Source organism: Globicephala melas, chromosome 12 (genome assembly GCF_963455315.2).
Source record: "Globicephala melas chromosome 12, mGloMel1.2, whole genome shotgun sequence".
In the NCBI taxonomy this organism is placed as follows: domain Eukaryota; kingdom Metazoa; phylum Chordata; class Mammalia; order Artiodactyla; family Delphinidae; genus Globicephala; species Globicephala melas.
This window is the reverse complement of record NC_083325.1, coordinates 89,803,629-89,824,840: the sequence shown is the minus strand read 5'-3', so window position 1 is coordinate 89,824,840 and position 21,212 is coordinate 89,803,629. Positions and strand designations below refer to the sequence as shown.

Sequence of the window (21,212 nt, the reverse complement as noted above, 5' to 3'; positions counted from 1 at the left end):
GTGTTCACAGCACGGCTTTGTCCAGACTGAGAAAGGAAAGAGAAATCACTCAGGACTGATTTCTTTTTGTTTCTAACGAATGTCAAAGTCTGGGAAGCTTTCCCAGAAATCTCACTTCCTACATGAGCACAGCAGCCCTAGGACCACCAGGTGACCTGCTAAGCTAAGCAAGAAGGACCCTTTGCTTCAGGCAAAGTCTCCTTCCTTGGTTTCCACTTTCCATCCTTTGCTTATGTAGTCCCACAAGAGCTGTGTCTGAAGACAGACAGCACTGTTTGCTCTGCTATGATAATAAAAACACGGTTATGAAATAATGTAAACGTGCATATAAAAACATACAGAAAAGCCAAATACAATAACAGCCCAGCCAAGCACAGCAATTTAGCCCTAACCCTTAGGAATGTCAAGTAGAGAGACTCGGGCCTTAAAGGCATAATCAAGCAATGCTTAAAAACGTGCAAAACGTTTAAAAACTCCTCATGCACAAAAGTCAATTGCAATTTTTTAATTTTAACATAATTTTAGACTTACAGAAAATTTGCAAAATTACTGCACAGATTTTCCGCATACATTTCACCCATCTCCTTCCGATGTTAATATCTTATCAGTTATCAAAACGATTAACTGCAGACTTTATTCGGATTTACTGTTTTTCCATCGATGCCCTTTGTTGTTGCAGGAGTCTGTCTCCTTGCTCTCGTTCAGCATCTAACATTTCTCAGTCTCCCCATCTTTCACACTGAGAAAGTGCTTTTGGAGGGTATGCTCAGGTACTTTGCAGACTGCTTCTCAGTGCTATTATTGATGCTGTTCGCCCTGGCCACTTGGCTGCAGTACTATCTACTGGGCTTCTCCCTCGTAAGGTTACTGTTTATCCCTTTTCATCAAAGATCTCGGGGAGACACTTTGAAGATACGTGCGAATCCCTTGCCCCTAAGTTTGCATCCGTGAGTGGATCTGGCCTGCAAGAATGATTACTGTAGTGTTCTAACGGCGATTTTATATTTTCTTGATTCTTTTCACATTATTGATTAGAATCTTCCCTGAGGAAGAGCTGCCCTTCTTCCCCATTTACTTACTTATTCAATTATTTATATCAGTATCGACACTGGGTGTTTGTCTTCTGGGTTATAATAGATAGTTTTCATTACTTTTTTCTCAGGTTATTCAAGCTCAGGTCACTGGGAGCTCTCCCCAGTGCATACCTGGCCCTCCCCAGGTCCGCAGACCCTTTCTGAGCACTTCCTTACTTTCTGGTCCCACAGATTTCCCAGGCTCATCTTGTATTTTCCCTGCCCCCAAACCAGGAATCAGCCAATTCTTCTATTGATATTTAGATGGTATTTTAATGGTATTTCGCAGCCAGGATCTGTGGGGGGGGGGTGCTGGATGAGCTCATGACGACCGGGTTGCCATGGCTCCTGGGCTCTCTCAGGGGACAGAGCTGCAAATGTATGGTGTGGACATTCTCTGTGCATTTATCTGCGCACATACTAAAGACCATGAGCTCGTGGGGCTGCCTCTGTTCTAATGCCAAACCAAGGGCTCATTCACGCCTTATTCCCTGCTGTACTTGTAACTTCTTTTCCTGAGGATGCGAAACAGGGCTTTCCTGTTTGTTCAGTCCTAGCGCTCACAAAGCTATGATTGCTACCCCACTGGACACATTTACTAACTACAGTGTAGGACTAGTGCATAATTTTAAGTTTGTTTTTTTCAGTCAAAATCCTGTTAAAGTTAGGTTAGCACTTTTCCTTCCTTCCCCTTCCAGCGACTCACCTGCAACACAGTTCGTTTCATTCTGTGGTTTTTACTCTCATTTTATGTCACTTTCATGTTCTTTGATGCAGTTTAAAATGATGCTATATTTACATGGTGATCTCCAAAGACTGCTGTTAAATTTGCTGGAAACTGCTCCCTGGAGGTGAATGTCAACATCATGGGACCTTAGATGTTCATCTGTGTTCTTGTACATAGAGAGGCATTTCCAAAAATACTATAACAGAGATTGGATTCCAGACAAGCACAAAACCTGTCCAACTCCAGGTGATTCCAAGTCAGACATGCCCATCTTCTCCTAGTTGCCCCCAGAAACGCCCGACGCTCCCACATGCTTTTACCTGTGTGGTTTACTTCGTCAGCATCCATTCTGACGTTAGTCACTTAATCACACTCTCGCATTCCGAAGGACACTGCAGGATCAAACCAGGGAGAGAGTGTCAGGCTGGCCCACTTTTCTCAGGTCCCAAGAGGAGAAAAACATATTTTGAGAAGACAGATTTCCTTCCTTTCCTTTGCCTAAGATAGATATTGGGTTGGCCAAAAGGTTCATTTGGGTTTTTCAGTAACATTTTGGCCGACCCAATATCTCGCTGAAGATAGACTGTGAATTAAGAGTATGGACATTCTTGAATTGCCATGTTCGCTTTTTAAAACTATGCCTTTATCCAACCGGGGTAACGGGCTGTGGGGAGGGGAAGAAGATGCTGGCTCTTGTGTCTATTGTGGTTGGATTGTATTAGATTTGTCCTTTTACTCTAGTTTGTAAACACATTTATATGCTGAACTGTCATTTTACGTATTTGTAATCCCTGCCAAATTTGCTTAATCTACGAATGTGACAACCAAGGCCTGTATAGTGAAATCCAACACTCTAATGAAAACTTTGAGTAGAAATAGGGTCAGGAAGGGCAATTATTATTCCAATTTTCCATAACATTAACATTAGTCTGTAGTATTGCATTTCTCAGATTGTGTTTATTTTATGTCCCCCCCCAATTTAATTTAAGTGAAATTAAATCAGTAATGTGTTTCATTGACTGTACATTGCATTGTTTGTTTTGTAGACTGGAGATCAAACATGGAAACTGACTTTCACAGTGATCTATGTCGTTCATTTTTACAAGTTCTCTCTAAACAATTCTACTGCAGTAACAGCATCTTTCTCGTGAAATTCTAGGTTTAAGAGGAAGCAGATATTTGCCACATTTCTTAAAAGCAGGTGCCTGTATCTCCTAAGGTACTGTTTCTCAAACATCAGTCACTTAGATATAATTACACAAGTTTATTTACCACATCAGAAAACCATCTTCCCTGTTACTTGACACTTTTCAAAAGGAAATCTTGTATTGGCATCTTAAATGGAAAATTGGTATCATTTGACATAAATAAAAACAGGAAATATTTATATGTAAGCCTGAGTTCATAAAAAAGATCACTTTTTATAAATAAAAATAATTAAACACACTTAACATAGCTATTGGGTTTTACAAAATGAAAACTTAGATATTTCCCAAGTGAGAAAAAATGATTTATGAAGAGTTAGTAACAAACATATTTTGAGTAGATGTCATTTACTCTAGGATAAAGGTAAGTTTTTATTTAAGAAAATCAATGCTTTATTTAAGAAAATAAATGTTAAACCATTCTCCAAATACCAACTCATGTGTTTGAAAAAAATCACAATTATTTTACCACTACTTCTCATTAATTTCTCATTAGTTTACAACGAAAATTAAGAAAGTAACTATTTTTAAAAAATACTTTTGTTTCCAAAAGACTTCTAGAGCAATGGAGTGTTCTTTTGCTGTGTTAAACTATTGCATAATGTCTTGAAAGAGAGCATACAAGGTCTATTTTTTTACTTACTACTGCCACCTGGCTTGAGAAAATATTCGTGGAGCTCAAATTTGAAATGTTTTATATGACTTTCTTTAAAATTGAGATTGCAGTATCCTGCTCTTACCGTAACAGACAATTTTTAACCGTCATGTTAAATCTTCAGCATAACTCACATTTGACCCATTAATGAGTGAAAAGCTCCCCAAAAGCAAAGAAAAACCGCCCAGGCTTTTAGCCTTGAGAGTCCTCCCCGCCCTGCAGCCGGAATCAGCCCAGGGTGAACAGGAGGGGGAGGGGCGCCTTCCAACAGAGCCAGGTGTGAGGCTGTTTGTGCGGAAGCCTCATTCCTTTGGGGGCTCACCCAGCAGGTGGCAGGAGGAACCTACAGGAATGAGCCCCGTGGAAGACCCGGGCTTAGCAGAATTTTGTTTTGGGGAGGTATTGTGAATACCAAACCTAGAGGAAACATCCCCGTCTGCGCCTAAGGAGCTGGCCCCGTCACCAGTATACATACGGCAACACATTCTGGGGCAGAAGAAAATTGTTTCTTCCCTTTTTTGTTTGTTTGCGGTACGCGGGCCTCTCACTGTTGTGGCCTCTCCCGTTCTGGGGCACAGGCTCCGCACGCGCAGGCTCAGCGGCCATGGCTCACGGGCCCAGCCGCTCCGCGGCACGTGGGATCCTCCCGGACCGGGGCACGAACCCGTGTCCCCTGCATCGGCAGGCGGACCCTCAACCACTGCGCCACCAGGGAAGCCTTGTTTCCTCCCTTTTTGATATAGCTTATCTAAACTGCGAGTACAAGCGATTACTTGAAAAAGCTGGTTAAGCCAGTGTCAGTTAGACATTCTTCTGGTTGCAAAGAAGTGCTAATCTTTATTGAGCTTTTCACGTGTTGGGCACTGTTCCGAGTGCTTCATGTGACCGTCAGCGATAAGGCAACCAAGGCACAGAAAGATTAAATAAGTTGTCTGAGGTCCCAGTCATGGAGGCTGGATCCAGAGCCTGCAGTCTTAACTGCTGGGCTCGCTCTCCTGTTCCAGAAGGATCTCATCCAGGACAGATTTTTTGCCAGTATCACTAGGGGAACATGGGCTCTGCCCGCTAGATGAGCCCCATCTTCACGGGATGACCGAAATCACCACTGTGTTTGTGGGTGCATTTCCCCCAGCGCCCCAAAGTAGTCATCAATTAGCTCCTAGATGAGTTCAGCGGGAACTCTCAGTTGAACATTCTTCGAATACGTGTGAAATTAAAAAACAGACATTCGTGACCTTTTGCATGTTCCTTATGCTGTGGGAAACAGCATCTTAAAGTGTTCCAAACGTTTTCCCTACCTCGGATCCGACTTATACTTGGCACAGAGCTCGAGTGTTGGCCCTCGGGGGTAGTGTGTGTGGAGGAGGCCCCGCCCCCGCGAGGAAGAAGCTGGTGCTTCCAACCCTGCCCTGCTGCTGCTCTCCTTGGAGGTTTCCAGAGTTTTCACATCCATTAGCTCATTTAATCCTCCCAAAAACTTGTTACGTGGCTATGATAAAAATTTACCAAGACTCAGAAATTCTATTATTGATCCAATTTCACATGAAATTGAACATTCTTTCAAAATCCATGCTTTTGTTCATGCGGCCTTCAGGAGCTCTTGCCTATGAGAAAGAAAAAAGGGTACGTCTTCTCCCAGAATATCCTCAGCCTGTAGCTTCTAATTTTCTTGAAAGGTTTAAATTACATGCTATAATTATAGTGATGTTTGAATCTTGAAAACAAGGGCTAATACTGTCATATAAAAATAGAAATTATATTTTCCTCAGCTGCTACACTTTACTTATGAGTGGATTAAGTTATAAGATCAAATGGATTGATTTCATGTTATTTTTAAATTAAGACTTTACTTTTTGAGCAGGTTTTGGGTTTACAGAAGAAAAGGAGCCCCTAGTATGGAGAATTCCCAAGTCCCTGTCACCTCCACCCCCAGTTTTCCTTGTTTTTAACATCTTGCATTAATGTGGTACATTTGTTACAATTTCGTTTTATTTTAATGAATGAATGGGCTGGATTTTCTTTGTAGTTCTGTAAAATTTATTTTAATTTTTAAGCCATGAAATAAATTGTTATATCCATAGTAGAAGGCATTGCTCTGTTCATTTTTATCATTACTTTCAGGGCAAATCTGATTGCAGGGGAGGTTCTAGAATGATGGATTACTTTTGTTAAAGAACTACCTTCTGTTGGTAAGTGCGAGGCTTTTCATTATGCAACATAAGGATCACTTACTCAATTTTCAATTTAGCTAAAAAAAAAATCTGTACATGACTTTTGCATGGAAAACAGGGTGCACCATAACACAGGTGTTCTGTGAAAACGGCCAGTACTGTCCCGGGAAGGATGAGCTAATACTGAACACGTATGAGGTGCCGAGTGCTTGGCGCTCTGCTCATGCAGGCCTCCTTGGAGCCCTGCCAAGCCAGTGTCTTCAGGAGTGAATTTCTAAGCTGTTAGAGCAGGTAACTGGCTGAGCACGATGTCTACGCACAAAACCATGCCAAGCACTGAGGGATCTGACCAAGGCCATCTTTACATTTCAAGCTTTTGGGAAGAGGGACCATCTCATAAATTCTCTGTGACAGTCAGATTTAAAATGCGCCCCATTCTGAGGCAGGGAGATCTGCCTTTCGGTGTCCAGCACTGTGGGCTCAGCCGTCCTAACTGTCCGACAGCGGGCTGTGCTGTCGACGTTTTCCTGCCTGCTGTCTCTGGTCTGACTGAGTTGGCTACTCTGTCACATGTGTTTTCAGGAAACCCCGTGGCCTCATTTTACCTTTCCTAGAAGCAGTAAGGTAAAACCACATTGGGACACATCTTCACAAAGAAGAGGCCTGGTGATGTTGGAAACATTTGGGGGGGGGGTAGTTGTTAAAATTTACTGCTGTCTTTTGTAAATGCAGCCCTGACAGCACAGGATGTTGAGTCTCAAAGCCCAGGCCACTCAATGTGACCATAAATTAACGAGGTACTTAAATAGGCAGGAAAATGAGAATACTGAAATTGAAGAGAGAGTGTACAGAAAATACTCTAGATGACAAAAGACAAAACTCAGAAGGTGTTTAGGCCTCTAGCTTTTTTTTTTTTTAAGTATTTTTAATTCTAATTGAACCTCTTGATAAAATTTCCAAATTGTAGATAATATTGAAGAAATGCTCATGAACATCTTGGGTGAGAAAAGAAATTTTTCTTTTTTACAAAAGCTGACTACTAGTGAAGTCTTAAGTGTAAAACAAATATGATATATGAATAATGGTTGGAGGATTTTGTTTAATTTCATTAAATATAGACTGTTTCTGTAGACTCAGAAGAGTGTATTTTAAGTTCCAGTTCTTTTTAACAGTCTGTGACCCTTTGCAAACGGTTTAATTTTCTTGAGTCTTCTCTTTGTTTCCTTAATTGAGAAAGGGAAATTCATTCAGTAACAGAGCATTTTTCTGGGCACTGAAAATACAAAGTTGAATAAGACTTGGTCTTCTCCTCAAGGACCTTTGGTGAAACGGGAGGCATGTAAACAAATGAGATGATGAGATATTTAAAGTAGGCAGATGCGAAGCTAAGATACCCACCAAAACGACGAAGTGCCGAGATGTAACCTTAACAGGAAATATGCGAATATCACGTGAGAGCTTTAAAACACTCCTAAAACAGCATTAGACTTGGACAAACAGAAAGACAGCCATTATCCTCGCTTTGGACGAGTGAACATCATAAGGATGACAATTTTCCTTACGTTTTTTATATATATATATATATATATATATATAATTAATATAATTTAACACAGTCCCACTGAAAAAATAGTAAGTCTTTTCTGGAGATGGTTAAGTTGATTCTTAAGTTCACACATGAAAATAAACAAAAAGAACAGCCAGGGAAACCTGCAAAAAAAAAAAAAAAGTGAGAAGAATTGCTTAACTTGCTACATTTAAAAAATATCATAAAGTCTTGTAATCCGATCAGTGTGGAAAAATGAGCAGACAAGTCTTTCCTGTATTTTCAAATTTTTCAACTCACTATGCTTTAGACCTACCTTCAGCTTAATGATTCTCTTTTTGCTATGTCTAAATTACTGTTAAATCCACTTATTGTGTTTTTGATTTATTCTATTTTTCAACTCCAATTTTTTTTCATTTCTCTCCTGTAGTGTCAATTTTCTGCTGAAATTCTCCACCCTTTTAATTCCTTGAATGTATACATCATAATTTATGATAATCCCATTGCAAATGAGTGCATTCACTGTATAATTTTTATAAGTTTAAAGGTTTAAATTTTGTAAGCTTGCAAGTATGCAAGACAATACCACAAAGCGCTTAGGGACACATACATATGTAATAAAAGTGTAAAGAAATATATGGAATTAATAAACAGCTAATTCAGGATGATGATTACCTTTGAGTCAGAAAGGGAGGGAGATTGGGAAGAGTGTTTTATTTCTTGCTGGGTGATGATAACGCGAGTCTTCATTTCTTTTTCCATGTCTTATGAATTACGTTATAAAAAAGTCAACACTTGTTTGTATAAAATGTAAGTCTATAAGAACACAAAGCAGGATAATAATCTGGAGCATAAGGATCGTTTGGCTGCTGTGTGGAAGCAAGGAATCAAAACTGGAAGCCATGACAATAGTCTAGGGTTAGAGTTAAATTCAGAACACTCTACTGTTGTAATCGTGGTGGTGGTTAAATCACTTATAAATCTAGTGTGAAGGTTAAATAACAAAGCATTAAAATAACTATAATTACAAGAACTTGTTGATGTACACACAGGTAAAAGAGATAAATTGTAACATTAAAAACATAAAATGGAGGGGGGGAGAGTAAAAATGCAGAGCTTTAATATGTGTGCTAAGTTGTTATCAACCTAAAACAGACTGTTATAAATATAAGATGTTTTATGTAATCCCTCATGGCAACCACAAAGCAAAAATCTACAGTAGATACACAAAAGATGAAGAGAAAGGAATCTAAGCAGACCACTACAGAAAAGTATCAAATCACAAAGAATGAGTGCAAGAGGGGAATATAGGAACAAAGGAATCACAAAACCACCAGAAAACAATGAACCAAGTGGCAATAGTAAGTCCGTACCTACCAATTATTACTTTAAGTGTAAATAGACTAAATTCTCTAATCAAAAGACACAGACTGGCTGAATGGATTAAAAAAAAAAAAAGACTCAACTATATGCTGCCTACAAGAGACTCACTTCAGCTTTAAGGACACATGCAGACTGAAAGTGAAGGGATGGAAAAAGATATTCCACATAAATGGAAACCAAAAGAAAGCAGAGGTAGCTATACTTATATCAGAAAAAACAGACTTTAAGCCAAATACTGTCATAAGAACAAAGAATGTCATTATATAAAGTGGTCAATTCAACAAGAGGCAATGACATTTGTAATTATTTATGTGCCCAACATAGGAGCACCTAAATATATAAAGCAAGTATTAATAGGCCTAAAAGCGGAAATAGACAGCAATACAATAATAGTGGGGTACTTTGATACCCCACTTTCACCAATAGATAGATCATCCAGACAGAAAATCAATAAAGAAACATTGTCTTTAAATAACATGTTAGACCAATAGCAGAAGAATACACATTCTTCTCAAGTGCACATGGAACATTCTCCAGGATAGAGCCTATGTTAGGTGCAAAACAGGTCTTTATAAATTTAATGTTGAAATCACATCAAGCATCTTTTCTGACCACAGTGATATGAAACTAGAAATCTACTATAAGAAGAAAACTGGAAAATTCACAAATATGTGGATACTAAACAACATGCTCATATATGGCCAGCCCACAGATAACATCATACTCAACGGTGAAAATGTGAAAAATTTCCCTCCAAGATCAGGATGCCCACTGTCACCACTTCTATTCAGCATAGTACTGGAAGCCCTAGCTAGAGCAATTAGGCAAGAAAAATAAATGAAAAGCATACAAATTGGAAAGGAAGAAATAAGGTTATCTCTGTTTGCAGATGGCATGTTATTATAAGTAGAAAACCCTAAGTGTCCATCAACGGATGAATGGACAAAGAAAATGTGGCGTATATAAATAAAAGCAGAAAATCCTGGAATTTGCGGCAATATGGATGGAACTTGAGGGTATTATGCTAAGTGAAATAAGTCAGTCAGAGAAAGACAAATACTGTACGATCTCATATGGGAAGCTAAAAAAGCCAAACTCCTAGAAACAGAGAGTTGATTTGTGGTTACCAGGGGTCAGGAGGTGGGGGAAATTAAGAGATGTTGGTCAAAGAATACAAACTTCCAGTTTCTAAGACGAATATGTTCTGGGGGTCTAGTGTACAGCACGGTGACTATGGTTGATGATATTGCATCGTACAACTGAAATTTGCTGAGAGAGTAGAACTTAAGTGTTCTCACACCCACAAAAAAGTAAATATGTGAGATGATGGATGTGTTAATTAACTAAGTGGGGATCCTTTCGCAATGCATATGTATTTCAAAGCATCATGTTGTACCCTTTAAATATTGTACAACTTTATTTGTCAATTATATATTAATAAAGCTGAAAAAAAGAGGTCAGTAGCATAGTCATGGAGGTGGGTTTTAACATCCAGACCAACCACAGACCTCTGGTTACTTTACAAAAAGAAAATAAGAAAAACAAAATCAAGACATTAACTTCACATTTTAAAAACATTTATTTAGGGACAATGGAACCATATCAACATAACTTTATTCTACTGCTACCAATGAACAAGCGTAACCTCATAAAGAAGGAAAGTTAACAGATGTCATCTTTTTTTAATGCATAGGGGTTGAATTTCTTTGTCATAGCGTGTTTCTTACATATAATTTTTGAAGGTATAGAGATAATTTTTAAGGATTAATATTCTAGTTAATACCTACAACTCTAAGTATTACTTAATACACTATTTAAGCTGATTTATTCTTTTCTAGTCACTTTGCAAATATATAAATTGGTATTGATGCCCCTATCCTTAAGATTCTCCAGATAAAATAGTCATCATATACCTAGCCAAATCAGATGTTTAGTGATGTTTGAAAATGAACACAAAAGAAATGTGACCATATAAATTAGAGGATATTAAACTATTAAATAGTATATGTGATAAAAATCAGTGGAAAGTATTTAAAGATATGTAACTATATATATCTATATCTACATATATAAACAAAATCTTTTACATACTGGATAAAAGTTTACAGAATAAACAGAAGTGTTTTTAAACTTATACTAAACATTGTTTAGCTGAAGAGTAAATCCTGCCAGTGTAGTAATAATTTTTTTGTAATTCTCAAAGAAGAAAATAATATAAACTTTAATTCATGGTAACATAGTTGGCTGGAAAAATGCCAGTTTGACCTCGAAGGTTTCCTTCCCACCAATCAAAATGTGAATCTGTTTTTGATATAACTGTGATTCTGTCTCCAGCTTGAAAATTCAAATCTCCTGGCTGTTGTCCTTCAAAAGAATATAGTGCTGTCACTTCAAGAGGTTGGTTCAAATTGCCTAAAACAAGAAAAAAGCATTTATTCACATTTTTATGAGAAAAACTGGAAGTATGTGTAGGTAAGATATAAATTAACAACTCAGGGCTTGGTATTCTGATGTCGGAGGCCAGCAGAACTCATAGCACATGGTCTGTGTGATTTTCATCATTTTATTAAACTTATGCTTTTCTTCTTTGTAAAGAGTAAATATTTGGTAATAACATTTCCTAAATCCACACAAGTCAAACTGCATATTGCTATGTACTTAAATATGTGTTTGGCAAATATTTGTGGTTATAATTGTTTAAATTTTGACTAAACTATAAGATAATATTATTGTTTTTCCAATTTTAATAGAATAGTCATGGTAGCTTCAATGAATTATAGCTATTAGATAAAAGATGATATTTATGCACTTGATTGTATCATAAAAGATTCAATTTAAAAACCGTGCTCTGTGGTCATCGATAATGAGGATTCCAACTTGGATGCATTTGCTGATTCATCAGTAGACACTTCTTTTCCCCAGGCTTTTACGGCTATTTTCATTTCTGTACTTACTTGATCCTTTCTCTCAAAAGAGAGATGAAATTCAAATTAGCACATCAAGAAGCATGTCTACATATATTTAACCAGAAGTTCAACCCATACTGGGAAAAAAATACCTTGAGAATTGAGGGGGTAACATGAGTAAAAGACATTAAATATTACAAACTGTATAGCATCATAATAAATATAAAGAAACAGATACTTTCTGGGTACTCAGCTACATGGAATTTGGCATTTCCATGTTTCGTATAATTTTGTGCAATTAGATGCTTGTTAAATGCATCTCAGTACAGTTGTACTGAAAATATAAATAACCAAATTCTAAATCCAGTTACTTATTTGAGCCTATAATACTATAATAAGAAAAAATAAAGTGACCTTGGACTATTAGTAAGAAATGAAAATAGTCAACACTCTAGTTAAACTACATTTACTGAAGCACTGAATGTGTATCTCACACAAGATGGGGCCAGAGCTCTTTCAATAAAGCGCGCACCGTGTAGTTGAGTTCTCCTAAAGAAATCACTTTAATAATAGCTAATGTAATTATATTAGCAGTATTACTGGTACAGTTTTTCTCTATAAAATAGAAAAGTTCTGTATATTTTTATATTTTATACTGTATTTACTTTTAACCTGTTAATTTTAAGAAATAAGATTAAAAGTGTGTCATTAAAAGAATAAAATTTTGATATAGTCTGGATAAAATCAAAACCCGTTAAATGACTACTAACACATATGAATGAACAGTCGTTACTATGTACTTTGAAAAGTAGCTATAATACTACATTGAGATGGGACGTGCAGAAATGCCATGCCTCACTGTGATTAGATCAGAAGAACGTAAGTTAATGTTAAAGAAAAAAATCATTCTGAAAACTATTTTCCTATATCAATAATTACATTTATGACCTCCATATATAAAGCTCAATCTCAATTAACCGAACTTAATTAATGAAAACCCTTGAGTAACTCTTCCTCCCCCTCTTGTCTCCCAGACGTTTCGGATAATAGAAAGAAGCACGTAAAAAGAGAGTGCTTGTGAATATCAGGGAATGTTCTGGAAGCCAGAGCCATCTTAGCTGCCATACATGTACACATTTGTAGCACTGATTACAAAATCAGAGATGCATAGGAATGGTGACCAACATGATAACAGGTGTCATTCGGTGTGGCTATGATAAGAGCAGCTCCTGTAGCCCGAGCCGGGCACTGGGATGAGCACCCTCGTCCCGCACTTCCTAGGAGGCAGCTCCCGCATCGCCACTTCACAGAATATGAACCTGAGACTTGCAGACGTGAAGTGATTTGCCCAAGGCGGGGAGATCTGAATCTGGAAGTCTGTCTCCAGGCAATCTTAATCACTGCTGAGATTACACCCCAGGTCCTCAGCAACCATGAGTCTGAAATTGCATCCAACAGACTGAACTCAGGTTCACCAGTGCATTTTACTTTTGTCAGGCAGACTTTCAAGGAGAACTAGTATATTTGCCTGCATCACTGAGTTATCCAGACTGTGCAAATAATGAGAACAACCGATGCTGAGGACCCCTAGTAATCACTGATAACTGAATTTGTTTTTAGCAGTTTTAGAAATATATTTTATGATGAATAAGTTAGAGGAAGAAAGATGTTATGACCTAAAGAAAAGACAGAGGGGATCACAGACTTGGTTCAATCCCTGCCCCCCGACCAGGGGTTGCCATTGCCTCTGAATTGCGGTTTCCAAATAAGATAATGGGAAAGATGGGTATAAGGGCAAAGCAGATGGCTCTGAGTTGCAGCAGAGGACAAGGCGGTGCTGCTGGGTTTGAGGAGGCCAACGGTCAACGCTCCTCTTCCCACCTGAGTTTCGAACAGAGGTGAGGCAGAGAGGGAGGTGTCGTGGCTGGTAGAGCTAGTGAAGAGTGTGGCTAAGACAGGCAGACAGAGGGGTGCCAGATTCCTCAGCCAACTCACCAGTCAGGAAAATCCCTCTACCTCCTGGCAGGAGTGTAGAAGAGTCAGGAGTTGAGGGGTCGTTGGCAAAGTTCATTCACATGAAAACGAAGGAGTGAGCCCGGCCGAGTAAGGGCAGGTGCTCCCAGGAGGGACCAGTTCACAGGCCAGTGCCATGCCCTGCTGCTAGCTTGTTCTTCAATAAGCTCAAAATGACTTAAAGTTCCTCTTTACTGTAAATATTTGTGATAATTTCCATAAGGAGAAGTTTAATGCTCACAAAATACTTCATTAGGAAAGGTGAGCCAAGGAGATATGTTCTTCCAGGAAGGGAGACCACCCTGGAAACCACGGACGCAAAGCCCACTGGGTCACTATAGCAGCCAGCGTTCACAGACGCCTTCCTTCTGAGCAGTAGATGCCTTCAAGTTTTATATTCCTGCACTCAAAAGAATCTGGAGGATCTCTGAAGCAATTGACCATTTTCAGCAAAATATTCAAGTTTAATTCAAATAGAGGTTATTTTTCTCTCCCAAATCAGGGCTACGCTTGACAGGAACCAGATTACAATCAGCTTTGGCGACTGGCAGCTGCTCTGAGGCTCATAATTAGCAGGTCTGCGCCCGCGGGATGCTGCTACTTTACTTCTCAGCGGAGCCTGCGTGACGTAACCCATATGCAGCCGACACATCTGGCCCAAGACATGACTCAGAAGAATCTCAGCCTTTGGAAGTTCCCCTTCAAGAAGCAACCAGAAATAAGAGAACACAGCGATGTTTTGCTTCACATTTACTGCAGTGATGAGCCGGGTGGCTGACTTGATCCTAGCGCCATGTCCCTCCAGGCTACGTGTGGCGTCTATAACTTTGGTGACCGTGTCCTCTGTAGGAGTGTAAGGGTCAATGGCGAGTGAGCCGGATGAGGCTACCAGGCGAGGCCACCAGACCAGCGGTTCTCAAAAGGCAAAGTCTGGGCCTTTTATGGTTGTCACACCCCCTGGGGAGGGGGCATCGAGTGGGCTTAGTGCATGGGTACTGCTGAAATCCGCACAGCACAGGACAGCCCCACAAGAGAGAGCCGCCCACTGTGCCCAAAGTGTCACTGACAGTCGTGGGGTGGATGAGAAGAGGATGATGGAGGCTGACCGAGGAGGTACAGACCTTCAGTTACAAAACACCCCAGTAAACAGGGCTGTGGACGCTCAAGGCTTGTTTCACCGAGAGGCCAGATGACAAGGTGGTTTGGAGCTTCCAAAGGGTGCAAAGCAAAAGTACGTACAATCTGGAGAATTATCGTTATGCCCGGGCAAAATTGCAGCTCGTCTGTGGGCATGGGACAGGCTGTGGGGAGCCAGATGTCCCGCTCAAATGGGTTTTCAGCTCGAGCCTGAGGACTGTGGGTTGTGACTCTTCCCTGCAAGGCTGATAGACCAGGTGTAAGGAAGCCCTTGGTAAGAATTTAACCGTTTCACACGGTAATGTAAAGTAAGATTTACTTTTTAAATAGACTTTAAATCTTTCCTTACATTTTCTTCTTCAAAACTCTTATATTTTGAGAAAGAACTAAAATAAATATTTATATTAACTTATTACGTACTGTTTATACCACTTAACTCGTCCTACCCTCAAATATAAAAGCAAAACCCAACCACCCACCCAACCATGGGAAGTAACATTGTGTTTGGATCACACAGCCAGTGAATGAGAGTATTGGCTGTAAGTCGGAGCCTCTGTCTCCAGAGCCCAGTTAGGGTTTTGTTTCTTCTTATTAGACATTTTCCCTTATTGCTTTTTAAGAGATATTTCTAATATTTATTAGGCATCTATACTACAGGTACAGACTTCAGAGAAATCTGAGAAAAGGAACCCTACTTCCCAGAGTCACTTTGCCAAGGCCTTCTTGGGGGTGATCCACATTGGGGGGCGGGGGTGGACCACAGCCTCGGCTCAATTGTAGCTAATGTCCCTTATCCCTCAGGTCCCGATGGGCCCCCTTCACCAAGCAAGTCCAGCCTGTCTGTTGACCTTATCAAGTTTAATCATTCTAACTGTGTAGAGCATGTTTGTTTTTGTTTTTTTTCGGTACCCGGGCCTCTCACTGCTGTGGCCTCTCCCGTTGCGGAGCACAGGCTCTGGACGCGCAGGCCCAGCGGCCATGGCTCACGGGCCCATCTTCCCGGACCGGGACACGAACCCGTGCCCCCTGCATCGGCAGGCGGACTCTCAACCACTGTGCCACCAGGGAAGCCCCAGAGCATGTTTTAAATGAAGTGCTTCTCAAGATAATGTGGATATCCCATAAATCAAAGAAGCGGCGCTAAACAACTTCCCAGATATTTTCACAAGCTGCCAGATTATAATCACAAACTAGGAAGTTCGTGATTATAAGATGGTTGTGAATCATTTGTAAAACAGAGATATTTTCATTTACCAACTCTCTCCCGGTAGCTGGAAAGTTCAGGATAGAGATTATATTCATTTCTGTTACCTGAAAAAAAGTAAATAGATAAATAAAAGAGGGGGAACATTTAGAAAATTTATTAGTATATAAAATACCCAAGAATGTCAAAGCTTGTTCTCGTTAAGCAAATATTTTAAATCACTCTGATAGAAATATCATTATTTTATCATCTTTAAATCAAGAGGAATACCTGAATATTCCTCAGGTATTCCTATTTTCTACCCGAAAATAGACCAAACGTAAGGCAGATGGTAAATGTCTGATAGCCGTATGACCAGACGCACATAAACTACAACTCATGGCCTTGCAATTACACATTCATGAAAAATACAGACACCTCTTTTTCCAGAAAATACCTGAATAAGCAAAGTTTGTAATCCCCAAGCCAGTGATTTTCAGACATTCTTGCTTGTTTAACATCTAAAGTAATTTTTAAACAGCAAGTATTCACTTGTATGTTTTTAAATTGATACCTAAAATTGTTAACTGTAAGCTTAAGCGTGTACTTTTTAGCATATTTCAATATCAATTACTTAAACATTCATCTCACTCCCTTTGTGGATAAAAGGATCTAAATATGATAGTGATCTGAACCTATCAGCATTCATTAAAGAAAATCAACAAGATGTTTTTCATTTTTAACCTTCAAATCATATTTTCATTTAATTTGTCCCAAAGATTTTCTAGCAATGTATTAATATTGTACTTTATGTAAGTGTCTACACTACAAATTTGTACATAAATTTACTTTTAAAATTGTATTTTATGTAACACGATCACCTATTAAATAATTTCTTATAGATTGAGTTATCATAATCATTATTAGCACACATTGATCAAAACTTTAAATATAGTATGAATTTGTTAATTTACTAAACAGGAAAGTAAAAGGTTACTTGAAATGCATCTCAATAAGTGGACAAGACTTTTAAAAATTAGTTCATATACACGGGATGAGTATTATTTCTGGAATGACATAGTTTCAACATAAAATTGTATTTCAGTGTTCTTTTTTAAAGATATAGGTGTTAGGTGTTAAGGAAGCTGGTTGTTATAAAAACTAGAGAGGGCAAGAAAGAGATATTTTATAGGAATGTAACAGAATTTTTTTATGTCCCTTCTAAGATAGAGGTAAAAAAACTGCATAGTTATCTATCATCAAAACAATAGCAATAATAAAATATTACTTATGAAATAATATACTATTACAATTTTTTATTTTGGTGATAAGTAGCTATGTGATTTTTAAAATAATTAATATATAATGATAATATTAATTACTATTCTTATTATAAATTCAGATAACAGTGCCATTAGGTCTCTCTTCAGTTTTGTTGAAAGCAAAAAAAAAAAAAAAAATGTAAATCACCTAATCTACAAAGTATTTACTGCTCATCAGACTTAACTAACTATACCAACGTTAACACCCATATTTCACACTGGATCATTGTTCTTTCATTTTGGGGACAATGTACTGTAGTATGATTAAGATGGTTTGGGGTTTGCTTTTCTTATTCAAGTGTGAAAAAAAAGTACCGTGAAAGGACAGAAGAGAGAGAGGGTAGCCTGAACATCATGTTCTCACTTGGACTGGCTTTAAGAAAGAACATGTGTGGAAACTGGTCATCTGTAAACTGTATCTCTTAAATTACCTATGCCCAGGTGCCCTTTCACAGTCTCTGTGTTCCCCCTAAGGACAGAGGTACACCACTTTGAAGGCCAGTGGCCTCAGCAGTTTATGAACAGAAAAATATAGAAATAAGCATTGGCAAGGTGGGGAAGAGGGTACAAATACCAGAGAATCTATTTTTAACAACTGACTATAAACAAGAGATTTGGGGTTGGTGATCATATATAAGACAAAATATATGCAAATTAAGACTTTCTCAACTATTAAAATAAGCACTCTGAAATATAAATGGGAAAGTACATTCCATTCAACACAGCAAACCAAAATCACAAAGTATTTAGGAATAAATTTAACAAAAAGGCACAGAAACTATGAAATCTTAGGAAAGACATAAAATAATATCTCAACAAATGGAAAGCATAAAATAGGAAGATTATCATAAAAATGCCAAGTAATGTAATGTAATGTTATTGTAATGTTATTGTATGTAATGTTATTGTAATTAATATAAAAATCACAGAATTCATGTAAGTACATAATATTACTTCAACTAGAATTGCATATTGGGGGTCGGGGGGAGTATTGGTAAAATGATCTTAAAGTATATGAAGAGTTAAGTATCCACTAACTGCAAGAAGAAACCACTGCAAGAAAATTTAGGATACCGTGAATGCAATCTTGTATAGGAGGGAAGTCCTTAACCCTGACTAAAAAATACAAACCTATGAAAATAGGGGACAGATATATTTTTACATAAAAATTAAAACTTTCATATAGTAAAATACATGAGAAATAAGATCAACAGACAAATGATACATGTAGAAAAATAAACTGTCATCCAAATGACAAAGCCCTTAATATTACAAAGCACTCCTACAGGCTGAAAATGCAACAAATATTCCAATAGCAAAAAATTAACCAATGAAATAAAGAGACTTTTCAGACAAGATTAAATTCCAAACACCAGCAATAGTATGAAAAAATATTTAAATCACTAATAGGGACAAAAACTATCCAATTAACAAGGAGATATAACCAACCCTCAGACTTGTAAACACCTCAAGACACTCCAACATTAACAGTGATGAGGAATGAATATGGTGAGGAATGTTACGGTGGCGGGTGTACATAGCAGGGAGTGTAGGTATATGATGGCGGTGCACATGGTGGGGAGTGCATATGGTGGGGAATGGCTAATGAGACTCTGCAGTAGTAAAAACTTTTAAAAAGCAATCTACTAAATCTGTTAAAAATTTAAAAATATATCCTTTGACCTGTCATGTCCGTTCCTGGTATTTATCTTTTAAAAAGTGCCAATGTTGTAGACAACTTAACTTTAAAAGATATTAATTGTGGCATTGCTCAGCATGGGAAAAAACCTGAAAGTTAATATCTATCAGTAAGAGAGTGGCTGAATAAAATATGTACATCTACACGATGGAATGTTAAATAGCCTTTAAAAAGAATTAGAGTTGTATCAGTTGATTCAGGGATTTCCATGAGGTGTTGTTGAGCAAAAGGAACAAATAACCCACAAACAAACAAGCTATAGTAAAGCATAAATAATAAGACAGCATTTTTGTGAGACAACAGCAAAATATTCTGCCTATGCGTATCTACGTGTTTGCACACGTGCCCACGTGTAGGAATATAGAAACATGGAGAAAAATATCACTCCTGTTGTTCACATGGGTGTGCTGGGATGAGTATGGAAGAGGGTGCCGTGCAAGTTAAGACAGAGGAGAAATGGGAAAAAGGGAATGAGTCCCAAAAGAAAAAGAAAAAAAATGCTTTCAAAAACCATATTTATGAACCACGTATGTACTTATATAAAATTATATATGTGAGGATATATAAAAAATTAAGATTTCATTTTTTAATAAAGAACTTAAGAATAGGTCAGGTTTAAAATAAAAGGTTGAAAATAGATACCAGTTTAAAATTTTCCTTTTATTGAATAAAAAATGGGTGTTCGCAACTGGGGATGATACGCTGCATGAGAAAAAGTGATGAGCATGTGAAAAAAATAGGAATCGAGCAACAAATAATGCAGCTAAAAAGTCAAGGAAGAAGGAGAGTATTCACAAGGACATATGGTGAATAGAGTTGAGTTTGCAGAAGCGTGCACAGGCAAGAAGGTGAGCTGGCAAGGACACTGCGAAAAATAGGGAGAGCAGCCCCTGCCGACACAGATCGACAGATCAGAAGACACGAGATCACTGTGGGAAACAGACAAGCCAAGGCTGGCTGGAGTAGGGGATCCAGTGACCAAAGATGATGGTGAGATTTTAAAATACATGCTCAGGAAGAATATGCATGAGAAACAAATCTTCCAAGATTTTTCCATTGTCAGGTGAGAGGAGCTTCTCGAGATAAGGTAAGTAGCTTTTTAATCTACACTGACAAGGAATTGATATTGAGGACGAACAGGATTTTTATGTCAGCATGATACAGATACCTATTCTCTTAGCAAGGAAATTTTAGAAACACTATGTATTTTAAAGTATACACATGGGTCAGATTTTAGGTAATCACGCAGATCTAAAACATCAATAAAAATAGATTCAACGCTCTCACATCTTACTACTGAAAGTAAGAGGGTAAACAAATTAATCACCACAACATGAATGAAAAATAGACTATCCCGTTTGATAGAAGAAGGCAGCATCCCAGCAGAACGGGACACAGAGTAAGTTGCTAGGGCGGGGGCGGGGGTGGGTCATACAGAAGAACAGGTCTGTTCCTGAGGATCTTCCTGGAAGGGGTGAATTTAAGCTAAAGGCACAGCCAGGAATCAATATAAGGGCTATGAGTCATGTTTCACGCCCAATTCTCAACTGTACTTCCTTCCAGCATGAAAACTGGGCAAATGGATACAGAGCACGGAGGGGGAGGGTCAGAACGGGCTCCGTGCCCTCGGCAGCACTTTGACACTTCCAGTCCCCTCCTCCCAGAACTTATCATACGCTGTTGACCCTTGAATAACATGAGTTTGGACTGTGTGGGTCCTCTTAATACGTGGTTTTTTTCCGATAAATACATTGGAAAATTTGTCTGAGATTTGCCACAATTTGAAAAAACTCACAGATGAAATGCACAACCTAGAAATATCAAAAGAATTAAGAAAAAGTTAGGTGTGTCATGAATGCATGGAATTTATGTAGATACTAGTCTATTTTATCATTTGCTATGGTAACATATGCCCAAATCTTTTACTAAAAGTTAAAATTATCAAAACTTATGGACACACACACTTACAGACCATACATGGCACTATTTGCAGTGGAGAGAAATGTGAACAAATGTAAGGCTGCGGTATTAAGTCATAAGTGCATAAATGAACATACTTATGTGCACACATAAATGTACATACCGCACTACGGTAACAGCGCGCCACCTCCTGTTGCTATAGCGCTACGGTGAGCTGAGTGTTGCAAGTAATCATCTCCACATGAGGAGCGATCTCTCCAGTAAACTGTGTA

At 38.4% G+C, this 21,212-nt stretch overlaps 1 protein-coding gene across 2 annotated transcripts in view; it reads right to left on the bottom strand.

The window, feature by feature from the left end:
- Window positions 1-10,320: 10,320 nt before the first annotated feature.
- The window catches only part of SH3YL1 (SH3 and SYLF domain containing 1), a 46,711-nt gene continuing 35,819 nt past the window's right edge, over window positions 10,321-21,212 (bottom strand). The window contains exons 10-11 of one of the 2 annotated variants that reach the window (XM_030844524.3): window positions 16,071-16,127; window positions 10,321-11,172 (exon numbers count right to left, since the gene is read on the bottom strand). In XM_030844524.3, coding sequence (XP_030700384.1) covers window positions 10,982-11,172; window positions 16,071-16,127 — 248 coding nt within the window. In that variant the 3' untranslated portion in view covers window positions 10,321-10,981. The remainder of the gene's footprint in view (window positions 11,173-16,070; window positions 16,128-21,212) is intronic. The other variant, XM_060309588.2, reaches the window with a different exon arrangement.